General features: G+C 42.3%; 1 protein-coding gene across 1 annotated transcript; it reads left to right on the top strand.

Annotated features, from left to right (window-relative positions):
• The first annotated feature begins 10,484 nt into the window (after window positions 1–10,484).
• ESX1 (ESX homeobox 1) lies at window positions 10,485–16,877 on the top strand. The gene is made up of 6 exons (XM_004286302.2): window positions 10,485–10,589; window positions 11,081–11,392; window positions 11,479–11,674; window positions 11,839–12,151; window positions 13,204–13,249; window positions 16,330–16,877. Exons 1-6 carry the CDS (start codon window positions 10,485–10,487, stop codon window positions 16,762–16,764), a joined length of 1,407 nt encoding a protein of 468 aa, XP_004286350.1. The 3' UTR covers window positions 16,765–16,877.
• Window positions 16,878–20,581: the final 3,704 nt, after the last annotated feature.

Raw genomic sequence — 20,581 nt, 5'->3', positions numbered from 1 at the left:
TCTTTTTCGGCGTTTGTTCCCCACAGAAATAAAATCTGACATACTACAAAGATATAGGGGACATGAGAAAGTCACAGCTTAGGTAATGCTAGTTAATGCCTAAAACATACTTGAGATTTCACATACCTCACTGTGTCCCTAGAATATGGTCATCAAGGAAAGTGCAGTGACCCTGTGTCTCTTTCTAGAACACTAATTTTTTTTCTTTTTACATCTTAACTCCATTTTATTCCATGTGTAGTTTTTGTTTCTTCCATTTCTTGTAAGCAGTTAAGTCACGAAAACCCTACAAATTGGAAGTACTAATTCTGTTACTTTTCCTTTTTAAATGGGGACATTTTCATGTGAACTTGATATTACCTGCTATTAAGGTAATATTTCTATACTTTGGTAGTATAGTAGTATTTTGAATGGTTACTTCAGGAACTATGCTTTTTTTTTTCTTTTCTTGTTTCTGCTTTATAACAAAGTGAATCACATACACATATACATATATTTCCACATCTCTTCCCTCTTGCCACTCCCTCCCTCCCACCCTCCATATCCCACCCCTGTACGTGGTCACAGAGCACCAAGCTAATCTCACCGTGCTATGCAGCACCTTCCCACTGGCTATCTATTTTACATTTTGTAGTGTATATATGTCCGTGCAACTCTTTCACTTCGCCCCAGACTACACTTCCCCCTCCCCGTGACCTCAAGTCCATTCTCTATGTCTGCGTCTTTATTCCTGTCCTGTCCCTAGGTTCATCAGAACCATTTTCTTTGAATTTTATGTTATATATATTTTTATACAGCAGGTTCTTATTAGTTACCCATTTTATACATATTAGTGTATATGTCATCGAAACCTCACAATTCATCACACAACCACCAACACATCCCTGCTACTATCCCCCCTGGTCCATACGTTTGTTCTCTACATCTGGGTCTCAATTTCTGCACTGCAAACCAGTTCAGCTGTCCCATTTTCCTAGGTTCCACATATATGCGTTAACATACAACAATTGTGTTTCTCTTTCTGACTTACTTCACTCTGTATTACAGGCTATAGGTCCATCAACCTCACTACAAATAAATTCATTTAATTTCTTTTTATGGGCGAGTAATATTCCATTGTATATATGTGCCACATCTTCTTCTTTTATTTTTCCGTGCCAAAAGATACAGGTTTTTTCATTAACTTTCTATGTTCCTTATAATTTTGTGTTTAGCAAAGGTACTTTTCCAATGTTAATTTTGGTTTGGATCCTTTATTCTTTGGAAGATGTACAGAAGCTGTTTCTCGCTGTCTCTTTTCTTCCACACTTTGTTCGCCGGACAACTAATAAGATATAAGGGACATGAGAGTGTCATTTCACATACCCCAAAGTGTCCCGAGTATATGGATGTCAAGGAAAGTGCAATGACCCTGTGTCTCTTTCAAGAACACTAATTTGTTTTTTACATGTTAATACAATTTTATTCCGTTTGTATTGTTTGTTTTTTCCCTTTCTTGTTCACAGTAAATTAACGAAAATCAGTAGAACATGGAAGTACTAATTCTGTATTACACTTTTTTATTTTCCATTGGGGATATTTTTATGTAAATTTGATACTAGATGCTATGAAGGAAATATCTATATTTTGGTGCTATAGTCGTATTATAAGTGGTTATTTCAGGAACTATGTTTTGTTTGTTTGTCTGTTTCTGCTTTATAACAAAGTGAATCTACTATACATATATCCCCATATCTCTTCCTTCTTGTGTCTCCCTCCCTCCCAAACTCCCTACCCCACCCCTCTGTGTGGTCACAAAGCACTGAGCTGATCTGCCCAGCCAATGCAACTGCTTCCCACTAGCTAGCTGTTTTACTTTTGGTAGTGTATATATGTCCATGTTACTCTTTCACTTCATCACACCTTACCCTTCCCTGTCCTCATGACCTCAAGTCCATTATCTACATCTGCGTCTGTATTCCTGTCTTGTCCCTAGGTTCATCAGAAGGTTTTTTTTGAATTTTACGTTATACATATTTTTATACAGCAGGTTCTTATTAGTTATCCATTTTATACACAATAGTGTATATATCTCAATCCCAATCTCCCAATTCATCACACCACCATCACCACCACCGTGCCACTTTCCCCCGCTGGGGTTCATACGTTTGTTCTCTACATCTGCGTCTCAATTTCTGCCCTGCAAACCGGTTCCTCTCTACCATTTTTCTATGTTTCACATATATGCGTTAATATACAATAATTGTTTTTCTCTTTCTGACTTACTTCACTCTGTATGACAGGCTCTAGGTCCATCCGCCTCAATACCAATAACTCAACTTCATTTATTTTTATGGCCGAGTAATATTCTATTGTATATACGTGCCACATCTTCCTTTTTCTTTTTCCCATAAAAAATATATAGTTTATTTTCATTAAAATTCTAGGTCCATATTGTTTTGTGTTTAGCAAATGTACTTTTCCAATGGTAAATTTGGTTTGGATTCTTTATTCATTGGAAGATGTACAGAAACCGTCTCTCTCTCTCCCTTTTTTTTTGGCCTTTGCTCCCCAGAGAAAAAAATCTGACATACTACAAAGGTATGGGAGACATGAGCATGTCACAGCATAGGTAAGGCTGGTTAAATGTCTAAAACATACTTGAGTTTCACATACCTCACAGTGTCCCTAGAGTATGGACATCAAGGAAAGTGCAATGACCCTGAGTCTCTTTTTACCACTATTTTTTTTTTTTGCATCTTAATTCCATTTTATTCCATGTGTGTTTTCCCTTTCTTGTAAGCACTTAACTCACGAAAATCCTATAAAATGGAAGTACTAATTCTGTATTACTCTTTTATTTGGAATTGGGAACATTTTCATGTGAATTTGATATTAGATGCTCTTAAGGTAATATTTCTATATTTTGGTAGTATAGTAGTATTTTGAATGGTTATTTCAGGAACTATGCTTTTTTTTGTTCTGGTTTCTGCTTTATTACAATGTGAATCATATATACATATACATATATCCCCACATCTCTTCCCTCTTGCCTCTCCCTCCCTCCCAACCTCCATATCCCACCCCTGTATGTGTTCACAGAGCACTGAGATAATCTCCCTGTGCTAGGCAACTGCTTCCCACTAGCTATCTATTTTACATTTTGTAGTGTATATATGTCCATGCAACTCTTTCACTTCGTCCCAGCTTACTCTTCCCCCTCCCCGTGACCTCAAGTCTATTCTCTACGTCTGTGTCTTTTTTCCTGTCTTGTCCCTGCGTTCATCAAACCATTTTTTTTAATTTTATGTTATTGATTTGTTTATACAGCAGGTTCTTATTAGTTATCCATTTTATACATATTAGTGTATATATGCCAATCCCAATCTCCCAGTTCATCACACCACCACCAGCACCACCCTGCCACTTTCCCCACCTTGCTGTGCATACGTTTGTTCTCTACAACTGTGTCTCAATTGCTGCCCTGCAAACCAGTTCCTCTCTACCATTTTTCTATGTTTCACATATATGCGTTAATATACGATAATTGTTTTTCTCTTTCTGACTTAATTCACTCTGTATGACAGGCTCTAGGTCCGTCCACCTCAATAACAATAACTCAACTTCAAATCTTTTTATGGCCGAGTAATATTCCATTGTATATATGTGCCACATCTTCTTTATTCTTTTCTCCATAAAAAATATATAGTTTATTTTCATTAAAATTCTAGGTTTCCATATTATTTTGTGTTTAGCAAATGTAATTTTCCAATGGTAAGTTTGGTTTGGATTCTTTATTCATGGGAAGATGTACAGAAGCCATCTCTCTCTCTCTCTCTCTCTCTCTCTCTCTCTCTCTCTCTCTCTTGTTTTTCGGCCTTTGCTCCCCAAAGAAAAAAATCTGACATACTACAAAGATATAGGGGACATGAGCATGTCACAGCATAGGTAAGGCTGGTTAAATGTCTAAAACATACTTGAGATTTCACATACCTCACAGTGTCCCTAGAATATGGTCATCAAGGAAAGTGCAATGACCCTGAGTCTTTTTTTGACCATTCTTTTTTTTTTACAACTTAATTCCATTTTATTCCATGTGTTTTTTCCCTTTCTTGTAAGCACTTAAGTAACGAAAACCCTATAAAATGGAAGTACTAATTCTGTATTACTGTTTTTTGGGGAATTGGGAACATTTTCATATGAATTTGATATTAGATCCTATTAAGGTAATATTTCTATATTTTGGTAGTATTTTGAATGGTTATTTCAGGAACTATGCATTTTTTTTCTTTTCTTGTTTCTGCTTTATAAAAAAGTGAATCACATATACATATACATATATCTCCACATCTCTTCCCTCTTGCCTATCCCTCCCTCCCACCCTCCATATCACATCCCTGTACGTGTTCTCAAGGCACCAAGATAATCCCCCCATGCTATGGAACTGCTTCCCACTAGCTATCTACTTTACATTTTGTAGTGTATATATGTCCATGCAACTCTTTCACTTCGTCCCAGCCTACTCTTCCCCTCCCCATGACCTCAAGTCCATTCTCTACATCTGCGTCTTTATTCCTGTCCTGTCCCTAGGTTCATCAGAACCATTATTTTTGAATTTTATGTTATATATATATATATTTTTATACAGCAGGTTCTTATTAGTTATCCATTTTATACATATTAGTGTATATATGTCATCCCAATCTCCCAATCCATCACACAACCACCATCACCTCCCTGGTACTTTCCTCCCTTGGTGTCCATACGTTTGTTCTCTACATCTGTGTCTCAATTTCTGCCCTGCAAACCAGTTCATCTGTACCATTTTTCTAGGTTCCACATGTATGCGTTAATATACGAAAACTGTTTTTCTCTTTCTGACTTACTTCACTCTGTATGGCAGGCTTAGGTCTATACACCTCACTACAAATAACTCAATTTCATTTATTTTTATGGCCGAGTAATATTCCATTGTATAGAGGTGAATCATTTTCTTTTTCTTTTCCACAGAAAAATATATGGTTATTTTCATTAGGTTTATATGGTACATATTATTTAGTGATTAGCAAAAGTACGTTTCCAATGGTAATTTTGGTTTGGATACTTTATTCATTGGAAGGTGTACAGGAGCAGTCTCTCTCTCTCTCTCTCTTTTTTTTTTTTTTTTTGGTCTTTTTTCCCCAGAGAAACAAAATCTGACATATTAGAAAAACAGAAAAGACATGCGAAAGTCACAGCATAGGTAAAGCTAGTTAAATGCCAAAAACACATTTGCGATTTCAGATACCTCACAGTGTCCCAAGAATATGGTCATCAAAGAAAGTGTAATGACTCTGTGCCTCCTTCTAGAACACTAATATTTCTTCTTTTACATTTTAATTCCATTTTATTCCAAGTGTATTTTTTGCTTTTTCCCTTTCTTTTTCACAGTGAATTCACAAAAATCCAGAGCATGGAAGTAATAATTCTGTATCACTCTTTTTCTTTTAATTGGGAACATTTTAATGTGACTTTGATATTGGATGCTATGAAGGAAGTATTTCTATATTTTGGTGCTATAGTGGTATTGTGCATGGTTATTTCAGGAACTAGGCTTTTTTTGTTGTTGTTATTTTCTGCTTTATAAAAAAGTGAATCAGTTATACATATACTTATATCGCCATATCTCTTCCCTGTTGCGTCTCCATTCCTCCCACACTCGCTATCCCACCCATCTAGGTGGTCACAAAGCACTGAGCTGATCTCCCTGTGCTTTGCAACTGCTTCCCACAGGCTAGCTATTTTACATATTTTAGTGTAAATATGTCCATGCTACTCTTTCACTTCATCCTACCTTACTCTTCCCCCTCCCGTGACCTTATATGTATTCTCTACATCTGCATCTTTATATCTCTGGTGTCCCTAGGTTCATCAGAAGTATTTTCTTTTGAATTTTATGTTATATTCTTTTACACAACAGGTTCTTATTAGTTATCCATTTTATACATATTAGTGTATATATGTCAGTCCCAATCTCCCAGTTCATGACACCAGCACCACCACCCTCCCACCACTTTCCACACTTGCTGTTCATACATTTGTTCTCTACATCTGTGTCTCAATTTCTGCCCTGCAAACTGGTTCATCTGTACTATTTTTCTAGGTCCCACATATCTTCGTTAATATACGATAATTGTTTTTCTCTTTCTGACTTACTTCACTCTGTATGACAGGCCCTAGGTCCATACACCTCACTAACAATAACTCAATTTCATTACATTTTATGGCCGAGTAATATTCCACTGTATATAGGAGACATATTTCTTTTTTTTTCAATTGAAAAGTTGATGGATATTTTCCTTAGCTTTCTACATTACATATTATTTTCTGTTTAGCAAATGTACGTTTCCAATGGTAATTTTGGCATGGATTCTTTACTCAATGGAAGGTGTACAGCAGCCTTCTTACTCTCTCTCGTTTTTTTTGGCCTTTGTTTCCCAGAGAAATAAAAATCTGACATACTAGAAAGATAGAGGGGACAGAGAAAGTCACAGCATACATAAGGCTATTTAGCTGCCTAAAACATACTTGAGATTTCAGATACCTCACAGTGTCCCTAGAATATGGTCATCAAGGAAAGTGCAATGACCCTGACTCATTTTAGAAAGCTTTTTTTTTTTACACCTTAATTCCATTTTATTCCATGTGTATTTTTTGCTTTTTCCCTATTTTGTTAGCAGTGAACTCACGAAAATCCATAGAACATCGAAGTACTACTTCTGTATTACTCATTTTTTTCTTAATTGGGAACATTTTAATGTGAATTTGATACTAGATCCTATGAATGAAGTACTTCTATATTTTGGTGCTATAGTGGTATCGTGATTCGTTATTTCAGGAACTATGGTGGGGTTTTTTTGTTTGTTTTTTTGTTTGTTTCTGCTTTATAACAAAGTGAATCAGCTCTACATATACATATATCCCCATATCCCCTCCCTCTTGCATCTCCCTGTTGCATCTCCCTCACTACAACCATCGCTATCCCACCCCTCTAGATGGTCACAAAGCACTGAGCTGATCTCCCCGTGCTTTGCAACTGCTTCCCACTAGCTAGCTATTTTACATTTTTTAGTGTACTTATGTCAATGCTACTCTTTCACTTCGTCCCACATTACTCTTCACCCTCCCGTAACCTTATATCCATTCTCTACATCTGCGTCTTTATTCCTGTGCTGTCCCTAGCTTCATCAGAAGTATTTTCTTTTGAATTTTCTGTTATATTTTTTATACAGCAGGTTCTTATTAGTTATCCATTTTATACATATTAGTGTATATATGTCAATCCCAATCTTCCTATTCATCACACCAGCACCACCACCCCCATGCCACTTTCCCCACTTGCTGTCCATACGTTTGTTCTCTACATCTGTGTCTCAATTTCTGCCCTGCACACCGGTTCATCTGTGCCATTTTTCTAGGTCCCACATATCTTCGTTAATATACAATAATTGCTTTTCTGTTTCTGACTTACTTCAGTCTGTATGACAGCCTCCAAGTCCATACTCCTTACTAACAGTAACTCAATTTCATTACTTTTTATGGCCGAGTAATTTTCCATTGTATATAGGTGACACATTTCCTTTTTTTTTTCCATAAAAAAATATATGGTTATTTTCATTACCTTTCTACATTACATATTATTTTGTGTTTAGAAAATTTACATTTCGAATGGTAATTTTGGTTTGGATTTTTTATTCATTGGAAGGTGTACAGAAACCAGCTCACTCTCTCTCTTTTTTTTCGGCCTTTGTTTCCCAGAGAAATAAAATCTGACATACTAGAAAGACAGAGGGGACATCAGAAAGTCACAGCATACATAAGGCTAGTTAAATGCTTAAAACATACTTGAGATCTCAGATACCTCACAGTGTCCCTAGAATATGGTCATCAAAGAAAGTGCAATGACCCTGAGTCTTTTTTTAGACCACTTTTTTATTATTATTATTTTTTCTTTTGCGGTACGCGGGCCCCTCACCGCTGTGGTCTCTCCTGCTGTGGAGCACAGGCTCCAGATGCGCAGGTTCAGCGGCCATGGTCCACGGGCCCAGCCACTCTGCAGCATGTGGGACCCTTCCTGACTGGGACACAAACCCATGTCCCCTGCATCAGCAGGCGGACTCTCAACCACTGCACCACCAGGGAAGCCCAAGCATAAATTTTATATGCACTGGGAAACAAAAAAAAAATCTGTGATGCTTTGTTATTTGCTTTATTGCAGTAGTCTGGAACTGAACCCACAGTTTCTCTGACGTATGCCTGTACTGTGATACTTTCAATGAATTCTCACAACAACCTCATGAAGTAGGTACTGTTAGTTATTCCCATTTTACAGATGAGAAAACTAAGGCACAAGGAGAATAAGCAACTCACCAGGTGAGCCAGCTAGCAAGTGGCAAGCAAAGCTAGGATTCAGACACCGGCAGTCTGGCTTCAGGGTCCCTGCTCTCAACTACTGCCATGCTCTACCTCACATAAATTCGGTATATCAAGCCCTGGAATTCATAGCTATTTTTTGCCTAGGATGAGATTCAATTAGGTATTTAAGGTTTTCAAAAAGTGAATCAATTTAAGTAAATATGTTGAGTGAATACTACCATGGCTGGTACCCAGGCATGGCAAAACTTTCAAAGGCACATGAATGACTGAGGTTTAGAAAACATTGGAGTAAACCATGGAAATCTAAGATATGACAGAATATACCTGAGCTGTTACCAATGTACTAGGTAGGCTACTGCCCACCATGATTAAAATCTGTATGGGGAATTCCCTGGTGGCCCAGTGGTTCAGATTCCATGCTTCCACTGCAGGGGGCACGGGTTCAATCGCTGGCTGGGGAGCTAAGATCCCGCAAGCCACTCTGCGTGGCCAAAATACAAATAAATAAAAATTGAAAAAGAAAACCCGTATGGATCTCTTGTGTAATAATTCGTCCCAGGCCACAATTGTTCACCAGGTATCTAGCCAAAAGAGAGGGAAGCCTGCAGAACTCAGCGAAAGCTGCCCTGAGGAGGAAACATCTTGATCAAAGTTGGAGAGAGGTTGTAGAGGTGCCATCCCTTGACATCTGTTTGAAAGTGAATTGGTCAACCAGCCATCTATTCCCTGGTTTCCTACCCACCACCCCCTGGGAACATGACGCACAGCAGTCACAGTGCCCCAAAATATTTTAATTTCTTTTTAACTTAAAAGAAAAAATTAATATGATCCAGCCTAAATTATATTTGTCTTTATACCAACAGGTGTAAAATATAATTTTTTAAAAAATGTTATGGAGGAAGAGGCCCAAGAAGGCAGAATTGCCTAGGGCTCACAAAAGTCCTAATGTGGCCCTGATACTGGGGTGGGTCTCATGACCTCTCCCTCCTGACTGTGTCTTGAAGGAACCAGTTCAGAAGCCAATGCACGCAGCACCCTGATCCTGTTAGCATCCCCTCAGTGTTGAGAAAAGTAAAGGTACCACATTTGGGAAACCCAGCACTCCTGGATCCCAAATCTCTGGCTTAGGGAGACTCAGCCAAGGCCCTGGTGCAACGGGGGAGAGGCTTGAACCAGCGCAGGAGGAGGTGGACTGGCACTCAGGATTTTTTTTTTTTTTTGGCCATGCTTTCTGGCATGTGGGATCTTAGTTCCCTGACCAAGGATCGAACCCGCGTCCCCTACATTGGAAGCGTGGAGTCTTAACCACTGGACCACCAGGGAAGTCCCACTCAGGATTTTTAAAGACTGCCCAATGGGCTGCTTCCCCAAAATACCTTTCCCCCTCCTCCACTCCTGCCTGGAATCACACCATTATTTACTCCTTTGAAATAAGCCAGCAAGAATATTGTGAAAAGTGCACAAACTCACTCGTATGCCCATGGTCAAGTTGCCTGGCTTCCCTGGGGCTCAGTTTTCTGTGTAAAAAGAATGGGGAGATAATAATGGTGGTTGTAAAAGTAAAAGTAGGATAAATTATGCACAGTGCTACGCAGAGGACTCATTTCTTTTTATGTGAGTCTTTTCCAGATCTTACTTCCCCGACCAGGGATCAAACCCGTGCCTCCTGCAGTGGAAGTGCGGAGTCTTAACCACTGGACTGCCAGGGAAGTCCCTTAGAAGTGATTATTATAATATGAAGGACGTGAAAACGTCCTGGAACACCTGCAAACACTTCTTGGAGGAAGAACCACAATCGTAATTCGTGTCCTGGCCCTTTTTTTTTTTTTTTTTGCGGTACGCGGGCCTCTCACTGTCGTGGCCTTTCCCGTTGCGGAGCACAGGCTCCGGACACGCAGGCTCAGCGGCCATGGTTCACGGGCCTAGCCGCTCCGCGGCACGTGGGATCTTCCCGGACCGGGGCACGAACTTGTGTCCCCTGTATCGGCAGGCGCACTCTCAACCACTGCGCCACCAGGGAAGCCCCTGGCCCTTTTTTTTAATTTGACACATCGGTAGGGAAAACAGCTCAGTAAGATAAATCTAGAAAAATGGAGAGAGAGGAGAGGAAGCGGCAGTGGGGAAGGCAGGAACTCTTCCCAAGTCTACAGTACCTGCCCGGGAATAAGGCGCGCTTTAGGCGCCTGCAGAGCCGGGTGCCTTGAGGTGAGCAGAAACCCAGAACAGCAAATATTGCATGCTCCAGGAGCTGACCGTGCAGCACAGGCATGGTTGGATACATTAAGCGCTTGGCAAGTATCTATATTTGAACTCTGACGTGGGTTCATTACTAAATAAAGTCCTTGTAGATTTCACAAGAGGCACGCACGCATCTGAGTACCCGGACTTCTTTGCAAACCTAACCGCAAACTACAGGTCTCGGACTGCTGGGTGGGGTCTAATTTCAAAAAGCCCGTGCAAACAGCCTCCACGCCAATCATTTCGTCTTAACCACTAGCTGGATTCGAGCATTCCGCGCGCGAATGTAAAAAAATCAGATAGTCCCATCCATTCCAGCAACTTGTAGGAAGGGAGAACCTTGCTCAGAGCCCAGTGCAAGATAAACTAACTTCGCTTTAGCGCGCTTTGTTTTCTCGGGGCTCGTGCTTTACCCAGCTGTATCTCTCCGCCTTTTCCTCTGGGGAAGCAAGGAACACCGCGACACTGCCGGGTTGCAGAACATCGAGGGTTGGGCGGAAGAATATTCTCCAAACACTTCACAAGCTCCAGGAGCTCGTGTGAAGTCTTGCCCCCCGCCCGCAAACTGCTTGCGCAGTCCAGCACAGCCCCTTCCTCCAATCATACACTTCGTACAAGTTGGAAGCGGTCAGTTAAACGAGTCACCGTTCGCCGAACAAACGTGCCCACCACCGGCACCACTCACACGCACCCGCCCTATTTTTTTACACACCCTGGACGCGAGCGCGCCCCAAAAGAGTCCCACCGACCCCCACTAGAGGCAATGTGAATTCTAGTAGGGGGCGCTTAACCAACGCGAGCGCGTATGCTTTGAACCCGCGGAAGCAACATACCCCTCTATATAAGGTGCGCAAGCTCCAGCCTCGGCGCCAGAAGAGGTCCCGGCGTCAGAAGAGCAGACCCCGAGGTAGTTGCCACGGCCCCAGCGCGGAGTCTGCTGAAGCGCAAGCCTTCATCGACAGCAATCAAGGCATGGCGTGTAGCCACCGTGACACCGGCTACCGCAGCCTGGGGGTCGACGAGTACGAGGAAGAACTGCATAGTTAGTGTCTATACGGGGACAGGTGCTTTGGCAAATTCCAGAAAAGGAACTTTCCCTGGGAAGGGCAGGTGGATGGGACGCTGCGCGGCAGCGGCCGTCCTGCAGCCCGCGCACCGTGGGCTTTCTTGCCCCGGTCTCTCCCCTTTTTTTTTCTCTTTTCACAGATGCGGAGCCTACCTTGACCTCGGAGACTGTAACCGGAGAGGAGGAGGCTACGCTGTCCGAACCTGAGCCCGGAGAAGCAGCAGCAGCAGACTACTTTGATGCGGTCGGTCCCAACTTCTTGGATGAAAACCGTGTGGGCGGCGGCGGTCTTGAGCCCCCGCAGCAGCAGGAGGAGCTGGCCGCCCTGGCCGCTGAGGGGCCACAGATGGTACCGAGAAGCCTGCGCCGCAACCGTACGGTGTTCACCGTCTTGCAGCTGCGGGAGCTGGAGAGAACTTTCCAGCGCAATCGTTACCCCGACGTGTTCGCGCGGTAAGTGGCTGGCTCCGGAGACGCCTAGTTCTCCAGGAGCCCGCGCTCATCCCAGGGCGCCTTAGGCTCTTTCCCAGGACCCTCCCTCTCCTCTCCTGGGCCAAAAGCTACTTAGGAGGCTCGAGGGCGCCGGGTCCGCCCTAGCTCTCTGGGCGTGGCGCAATGCCTATAGAGTTTGCGGGGGTGCAAGACGGGAGCGGAACTCGGGTGGAGAAAGGAAGGCAGTGCCGATTAATCCTGCTTTAATTTAAAATCTTGGTAATTTGTTCATCATGGAGTTTTGCATTCCTTTTTACATTTTGAAAATTGCATTAAAATATTTATCGTAATTACTCAGCTTTTTCGCGCCCTTTAAATTTTGCTCACGAGGCGAGCGCCTCATTGGCCTCACCCTAGTCTTGGCCCTGCCTCGTGGAGCGCTGTTTCCAGGCGACAGTTTCGACCCTTAGAAAGCCAGTGAGTTATTCCCGTCGCTTACCTTCCCCGGAGAATTTGTGGTCCAGACAAGGGGAAGGCCTGTTCTGGCCCAGTAGCAATGGGGGACGAGGACAAATAGGTGTGAGGTTTAGGGGCGCCCTTTCAGGTTCCATTGTATTCAATCTTCGCCCGCTAAAGAGCAAAAAGAATTTCCCTTGATCGCTTGGCCAACGTGGTTTGAAGTTTCTCCTTGAGAGTTTAGTGCTTCCTTTTACACTAAACAGAAATACTCTGCTTCAGAACGCCGCTTTTTTGGTATTTTGGCGTTTTATTTATTTATTTATTTATTTTTAACATCTTCTTTGGAGTGTAATTGCTTTACAATACTGTGTTAGTTTCCCACAAACGGAAAATTTAATTGAGTCATATTCAACTAACAGATACACTATCAGGAATTTTAATATGTATTCCCTTTTAATATTTTATTTAACAGATGAGTTGTCCATGGGAAAACCCTCCCTAAAGTAAACCTCAAGCTGTATTACAGAAAACTGCGGGGAGGGGTATAGAAATGTAAATGATATATTTTATTCACAACTCCAAATACTGAACATTTGCACTTTTCACCCCCTCAGAGAGGTGATTGCAAGACGCTTGAATTTGCCTGAAGCCATAGTGCAGGTCAGTAAATCTTAATTTTAAAATTGGCAGGACAGCCATTCTAAAACATGCTTTAGGTTTTGACCTGGAAACACTCAGGTTGGTGTGTTTTGTTGTCTTTTCCGTGTTTAGCAAATAACTTTTGAACAATGGGCGCTTTGGGGGTGGGAAATAGGACAAGTAAGTTCGAGCTTATGGAAATTGTACTTTACCAGAGAGAATTCGATTTCCTAAAGGGAAAAATATAAAACACACACGTCTCTCCTCCTCTCTTTATACACACACACACACACACACACACACACACACACTTTATTTTCTAATAAATAAAGCTCATCTCCCTCTAACACTGGCATCCTTTAGGAAGGATGTTAGTATTCCCTAAAGGAATATTTCTATGTGGAATTTATTGGGGCTCAGTCTCACCTGGGAAGTATTCAAATGAATACACTGAAGAGCTAGGTTATAAGAAAGTTCAACTGTACTGAATTATTTAAAATACTTAAAACCAGGCATAAGCTCTTGGCTAAATGAGTGAACATATAAATATTTAGACATTGGGGTGAGAGAGTAATTCAAACACAGAACATAGTACATGAGTAACTAATACACATTTAGTTAAACTGAAACTGATGCCCCGGGGGTGGCTAAAAAGTCCAAGTCCCAGTGCCTAATCCTCCTGCTGCTGTTTTTAAGTGTTTTGCAAATCAGTGTAGAGAGTGGCAGTCTTAAATTCTAATATTTTTGGAAGACTTTGATGTCAGCCTGAAGACATTGCTAAAATATTGCAGTTACGGTGGTAATGGGAAAAGGTTTGTAAGCTTTGGAAAATTATCCTCAAAAAATGAATCCAAAAAAGAGAAAGAATAATTTTGAATTAAGTTCCATTGACCTAAGAAGGAATGAAAGGTTAGAGAAGAATCGTATACATTCAAATATATGCATCGCAGGTGACATACAAATTCAACTTTATGAAACTACTAAATGAATAAGTGAATATTCTCTTGAAGAATTTTTAACATCTAAGATTTTTTTTATCCTTTTTGGTGGTATTGTTTTGAAAAGGTGGATTTCAGGAATTTGATTGGTTGTGAGGGTGATCTCACTTCAGGCCAGATTCTCACCTGTGCTAATTTAAAATACTTTTTCATTTATTCAGGCAGTGATTACAAATTTGTAGATCATGGAATCAAAAAGTGACTATCTGAGGGCATAGAACACCATAGTTACATCAAAGAAGTATTTTCCCCCCTCAATATAAATATATAAATAAATGAATATATATATATATATATATATATATATCTCAGATGGCTTACTTGTTTTGCCCCAGAGCACATGCATGAGTACAGTGATGGAAACGTACTGCCCATCTGTCTGTGGTATGCAGAAAAGCAGGCCACTGGATGGTGGCACCCTAATGCCACAGGCTGGACCAACAGTCAGGCTTGGTCTCAGGATGAGTCTCAGACAGGCAAGGTAAACCCAGAGGAAAAGAAAAACAAGGTTTGCTGAATTGCTTTTCCTCATGCCTTGGTTTACATAGTCCTCTTAATGGATTTCTGAAGGGAAAATGAGCCAGAAGACACAAGTAAGGAAAAAGACAGTGTTCTCATAAATTCCCAAACACTACAGCATGAATTTCCCCAAGAAACTTAATAGATGCTTATCCCACCCATCTTGTGCAAATATAGTAGATCTCTTTTATGAAACCAGTATTGGGAATATGGACCTAATATTGGCCCATACCAAAATTTGCCATACGTGGGCTTTTGGTTATGTTTAGGGAGATTAGACCACAGGTACATTTGAATCCCTCCAAAATGAGCTCTATTATGGTGGCCTTCTTCAGACTATATATCCATGTAGTAGAAGGACACCAAATCCTAAAATGGGAGAGCGAGAAGGTGGCTTCGGGCAGGCAGAGAGAAGAGGCCATTTGTCTCACTTAAAACCTGCCATTTGGGCACGTCCAAAAGGATTAAATACCATGTAAACCCCATCAACTAGTACACTAAGAGGACACTAAAGTCTAATTGGTAGCTTGTTTGTTTGTTTGTTAATAGTTGGCAAGCATTTAGGGAGGAGCCTCTTTTGTGACCCCTGTCCCCACAGGATTGAACATAATTGGACCTTCCTGCCTTAGGAATGAGTGATGGGATTGGGGTCTCCTGGTTAAGGAGTGAAGCTGGCAGGACCTTGGGTACCCTAACACTCTGGGTAACAGTGGCTTCTGTCCAGCATCCTGAAACTGAAGCTGGGACCGAATGAGCTGACCTCGTCCTGAGCCCAGAAAGGTTTGGAGGGTAGGGCAAATTGGAGAATACAGAATTGACAGTGGTGACAATAGGGTGCCCATTATCTTATCTGGGGAAAAGGATTTTGGGTTTAGTGAATTTGGATTTAGTTAAGCTAAACTTTCCTTAACACTAACGGCTGAAATATCAAGGCAGTGTCCAGGGCTTCAGCACCTCTCATGTCCCAGCAAGACAAGCCACAAAGTCCCTGGGACCCCCATGATGAGGCCTCCATTGACATACCATCTGTTTTAAGTCTCACGAGGTTTCAGAGAAAGAATGATCTGTTAAACATCATTGAAGGAAACCTTCTGTCTAAAAGTGCACCATGCCCCTATGGATTAGTTACTTCAGACTGAAGATGGGCTTTGCAAATAGGGTATGGTTCCCCTCGGTATGACTTTAATTGGACCCATCTTTATCCCACACTCAGCTTCCCTCACAACCATGATGACACTACTCCTGGTGAGAAGAGGGTGGAGGCAGTTGGACAGTTGATAGTCCAACAGCAGGGACCTGGTGCAATTCATCAGTTAAGCCTGTATCCAGGACTTGGAAAAAACCCATTAAGGAATATTAAAAATGAGACAGATCAATGTGCCAAAGTCTGGGCTAGGCTTGGTTCACTAAGGGTTAGCTGAGGGAGGTGTGCTGTTTGCTTTCCTAAGATATTTTAGCAATAAGGGAATAGCTTCTCCTGCTGCAGTGTAAAATCTCAATGGCAGATTTGCATGGTGTGTGTTTTCTATTATGACATTAACTGTTCAATATACTAAACCAATCTCTTTTTCCCTCTGATTGAAGGTTTGGTTTCAGAACAGAAGGGCCAAGTGGAGAAGACAACAGAGGGCACTGATGTTCAGAAATCTGATCCCCATTGCCTTGCGCCCCCATGTGGGGATAATCTTGAATGGGCCCTATCAGGCAATCCCTGTTATAAGGCCTACATGGAGATGTGTTCCTGCAGTGCCACTTGCACCACCTGTACTACCCGGACCACCACCTCTGCCACCCAGGCTGCCACACGGGCCACCACCTCTGCCACCCGGGCCACCACCTCTGCCACCCGGGCCACCATTTCTGCCACCCGGGATGCCACCCATGCCACCCGGGATGCCACCCATGCCACCTGGGATGCCTTTGCCACCCCTACCACCTGTGCCTCCCTTTGCTGTGGCCCCTGTAGGTATTGCATGGGGCCCTGTCATCAATGGTCATTTCGCAGGTCCCATTTTCTGAATATGGTATTCATGATAGTTATTCCATTGTATTGTTCTGCCAGATAGAAGTTGTTCACAGCACATCAAAAGTAATTCATCAAAATCCTGTTAGATGAATAATTGGACAAAATCAGTGCCTGTTGTTTCTGTTGTTTTTGGAGAGCATGTTGTGTTTTCAATAAAGATACAAGTTAGCAATATATTGATTTTTGCTGTCAAATGGACTAAGTTGGGTATGCATGGGAATGGCTAAGGCAATGCAATTCAAACAGAAAGTCGAAGAAGCTTCCTTTCATAATGTGATAGCTCTGAGTCACCATAATAGGTAACAGAGTCCTCCCAGTGCCTGTGGCAGGTTTACACTGACCACATGTTCTCCTCCCCCCATCCGTACCCTGACCCGTTGGGAGCACATACATGTGCGATATGGGAAGAGATGACCCTCTGCTGAGAGTACAGTGTGTTTCCAGGCAGGGACATGTTCTATTCAAGGAGCTCAACAGCCATGGACTCTAAGGGAATCTTTCTAAGAGGTTGCTCACAGGGTTGTAAGGAAAGGAGGTGGCAGCCAAACATCCATCTGGTCTCCAAATTCTGTTCACTGCCCTCCATTTTATGGAGGTGTTAGGGGAATAGGAACCATTCTGGTCCCAAGACACAAGAGGGGGCTCCAGTAAGATCAGAAAATGGTTCTCTGTTTTCTCACCCCACACTCCCAGCCCAAAAGAGCCTATTATTGTAGCTTCCCCAGCCCAGAGGCAGACAATCACACCCTGAAGTGTATTTTGTCACCCTCAACATCTGAGAGATGGTCCCCTGAACAGAGTTCCAGAATAGGTACTCATTAAAAAGAAGCAGATCTTTACTTTACCCATAATGTCTTCATGTAAAACTGCCAGGTGAGAAAAGAAAAACAAAAATGGGAGGTGAGAAAAGGAGGCCAGGCCAACTATTTTTAAAATATTACTATCTTTTCAGTAGAACTCATGCTTCTTATCAATTTCTACCAATGTACAGTGATTTTATGAACAGTCATGCTATGAAGTGACTGCAGTGACTTCAGATAGGGGTGTCACAGTGACACCAGAATTTCCTCGCACAGGAAGTGGGTTGGGGAGAAGGGGCTTATCAAAGACAAGTTTCACAGCAGTTACATGTTCCTAGTTTGAAGGGAGGCTTTATTTTCATGGAAAAGCATATGACTTTTGCAGTATTGTCCAATACTTTGCATTCCTTTCCTCCCTCCCTTCACACATATGGATACCAAATGTCAGCAAGGTGGTTGTATCAAATGTGGGACTCCTGCAGAAAAGAGGTTATTGCTACTGCAGAGGCCCCAGCCCCTCTTGGGAGTGAGGGACATCCAGGATGCGCCTGTGCATACCCATTGCCATCCTCCCCCAGTGATTTTGAAACAACCATTCTCATTTCCCATTTTTGCCCCCTTTCCTTCTTGTTAAACATCAGGTTCCTCAATGGCTGTAAGTCCTCTTGGAACTACAGGATCTGTACAGATTGAAGCTCCAGGACCCTATACAGCCTTGCCACCCTGAGACTCAAACAGTACCCAGTGCACAAATCCCACAGTTTACTCTCAGATGCAGTCTGACAAACACAGAACATTTTTTCATCTCAGGCTGCCTGGAAGAAGCAAAAACGTAAATACCCTTCCCCATAAGTGGATGGGGTCTTGAAGAGACATATATACTATTTTTAAAAAACATAGGACTAGGGCTTCCCTGGTGGCCCAGTGGTTAAGAATCCGCCTGCCAACGCAGGGGACATGGGTTCGATCACTGGTCTGGGAAGATCCACATGCCGTGGAGCAACTAAGCCCATGTGCCACAACTACTGAGCCTGTGCTCTAGAACCTGTGTGCCACAACTACTGAGTCCACGTGCTGCAACTAATGAAGCTCGCGCACCTAGAGCCTGTGCTCCGCAACAAGAGAAGCCACTGCGATGAGAAGCCCGCGCACCACAATGAAGAGTAGCCCCCACTCACTGCAAGTAGAGAAAGCCTGTGCACAGCAACGAAGACCCGACACAGCCAAAAATAATAAAATTAAAAAAAAAAACACATCTACTTCTTCCAGGTGCCAGATGATTTAAGGAAGGATGGTGGGATGGAGGCAGAGGAAATATGCAAAACTTTTCTGCATTAGGTTCCCCTCAGTCTAGGTTTTGAAAGGGAGAGGTCTTTTAAAATAATCTCACAAATAGCATCCTCTTAAAGTGTATTTCAAATATCCCCAAAGCATAGATCAGAAATTAATTATTTTAATATAAGGAAATTATTTCCATTTATTAAAAATCATTAGAAATTGACTATGGGCAAATATATTTACCTGAGATAGATGGTCTATAAAGACCTGGCAGTTTTGGGTGACAAATTTTAAAAACATAATCTCAGGAGAAGTACAAGTGCTTCAGCATTTTACAGTAATAATTCTGGATGTGCTCTTTCTAAAGTTGTTTCACATTGATGAACACATGACAGTTTTCACAATAGTCATTTTTTAAATTTTTTATTTATTTTATTTTTGGCTGTGTTGCGTCTTCGTTGCTGCGTGTGGGCTTTTCTCTGGTTGCAGCGAGCAGGGGCTACTCTTCGTTGCGGTGCGCTGGCTTCTCATTGCAGTGGCTTCTCTTGTTGTGGAGCACGGGCTCTAGGCATGCAGGCTTCAGTAGTTGTGACACATGGGCTCAGTCATTGTGGCTCGCGGGCTCTAGAGCGGAAGCGCAGTAGTTGTGGTGCACGGGCTTAGCTGCTCCAGAGCATGTGGGATCTTCCCAGAGCAGGGCTCGAACCCGTGTCCCCTGCATTGGCAGGCGGATTCTTAACCACTGCGCCACCAGGGAAGCCCACACAATAGTCATTTTTGTGGTCAAATTAAGCAGGGAGAAGGTTTGAGGTATTTGGGGGTAAAGCAAGCTTTTTTTATTAGAATTAGATTTATGTAACCTGGATCTTGTTTCAAACAAATCTAGTCAGAACCTTGGAGGTCTAACTTGGAAGAGCCTGAGAATCAAAATCCCAGCCATCCTTTGGACTACAAGTACTTAGGAAAAAAGGGCCAGGAAAGGAGAGACTAGAAATAATTATTTGGTTGAGAATACAAGGATCTTCCTTGAGATTGGGGTGAAAAGTGACTTTTTAAACAAAGAGTTACAGTACTGTAAGTGTATTTTTATTTATTTATTTATTTTGGCAGCATTGGGTCTTCGTTGCTGTGCACGGGCTTTCTCTAGTTGCGGCGAGCGGGGGCTACTCTTCATTTCGGTGCAGAGGCTTCTCATTGCAGAGGCTTCTCTTGTTGGGAGCATGGGCTCTAGGCACATGGGCTTCAGTAGTTGCAGTGCATGGGCTCAGTAGTTGTGGCTCACGGGCTCTAGAGTACAGGCTCAGTAGTTGTGGCACACAGGCTTAGTTGCTCTGCGGCATGTGGGACCTTCCCAGACCAGGGCTTGAATCTATGTCCCCTACATTGGCAGGCAGATTCTTAACTACTGCGCCACCAGGGAAGTCCCTGTAAGTGTATTTTTATAAAGGGGAAGAGAGTTTGATCTGAGTTGTTTTCAAAAAAATAATCAGACATTTGCTTGCATTCTGAACATAGGGTAATATGCTTCAAGTTGGGCATGCTCTGAACACATACAGTTATACTGTTTTCCCACCCAGACATTTAGTGCTGGTATGACTCTCGGAATTGATGGAAACCTGAAAGTAAAATACCAGAGTCCTTCCCTGTATTTCCTGATTGGTAAATCCTACTTTGTCTAATTTGAATCCTGTAGCCCAGGGCCTCTTGTTGATGATGGGGGGGGGGAGCTGGT

The sequence above is a fragment of the Orcinus orca genome, chromosome X (genome assembly GCF_937001465.1).
Source record: "Orcinus orca chromosome X, mOrcOrc1.1, whole genome shotgun sequence".
Classification (NCBI taxonomy): Eukaryota; Metazoa; Chordata; class Mammalia; order Artiodactyla; family Delphinidae; genus Orcinus; species Orcinus orca.
The sequence above is the reverse complement of the archived record's forward strand: the minus strand, read 5'-3'. Positions and strand labels throughout refer to the sequence as shown.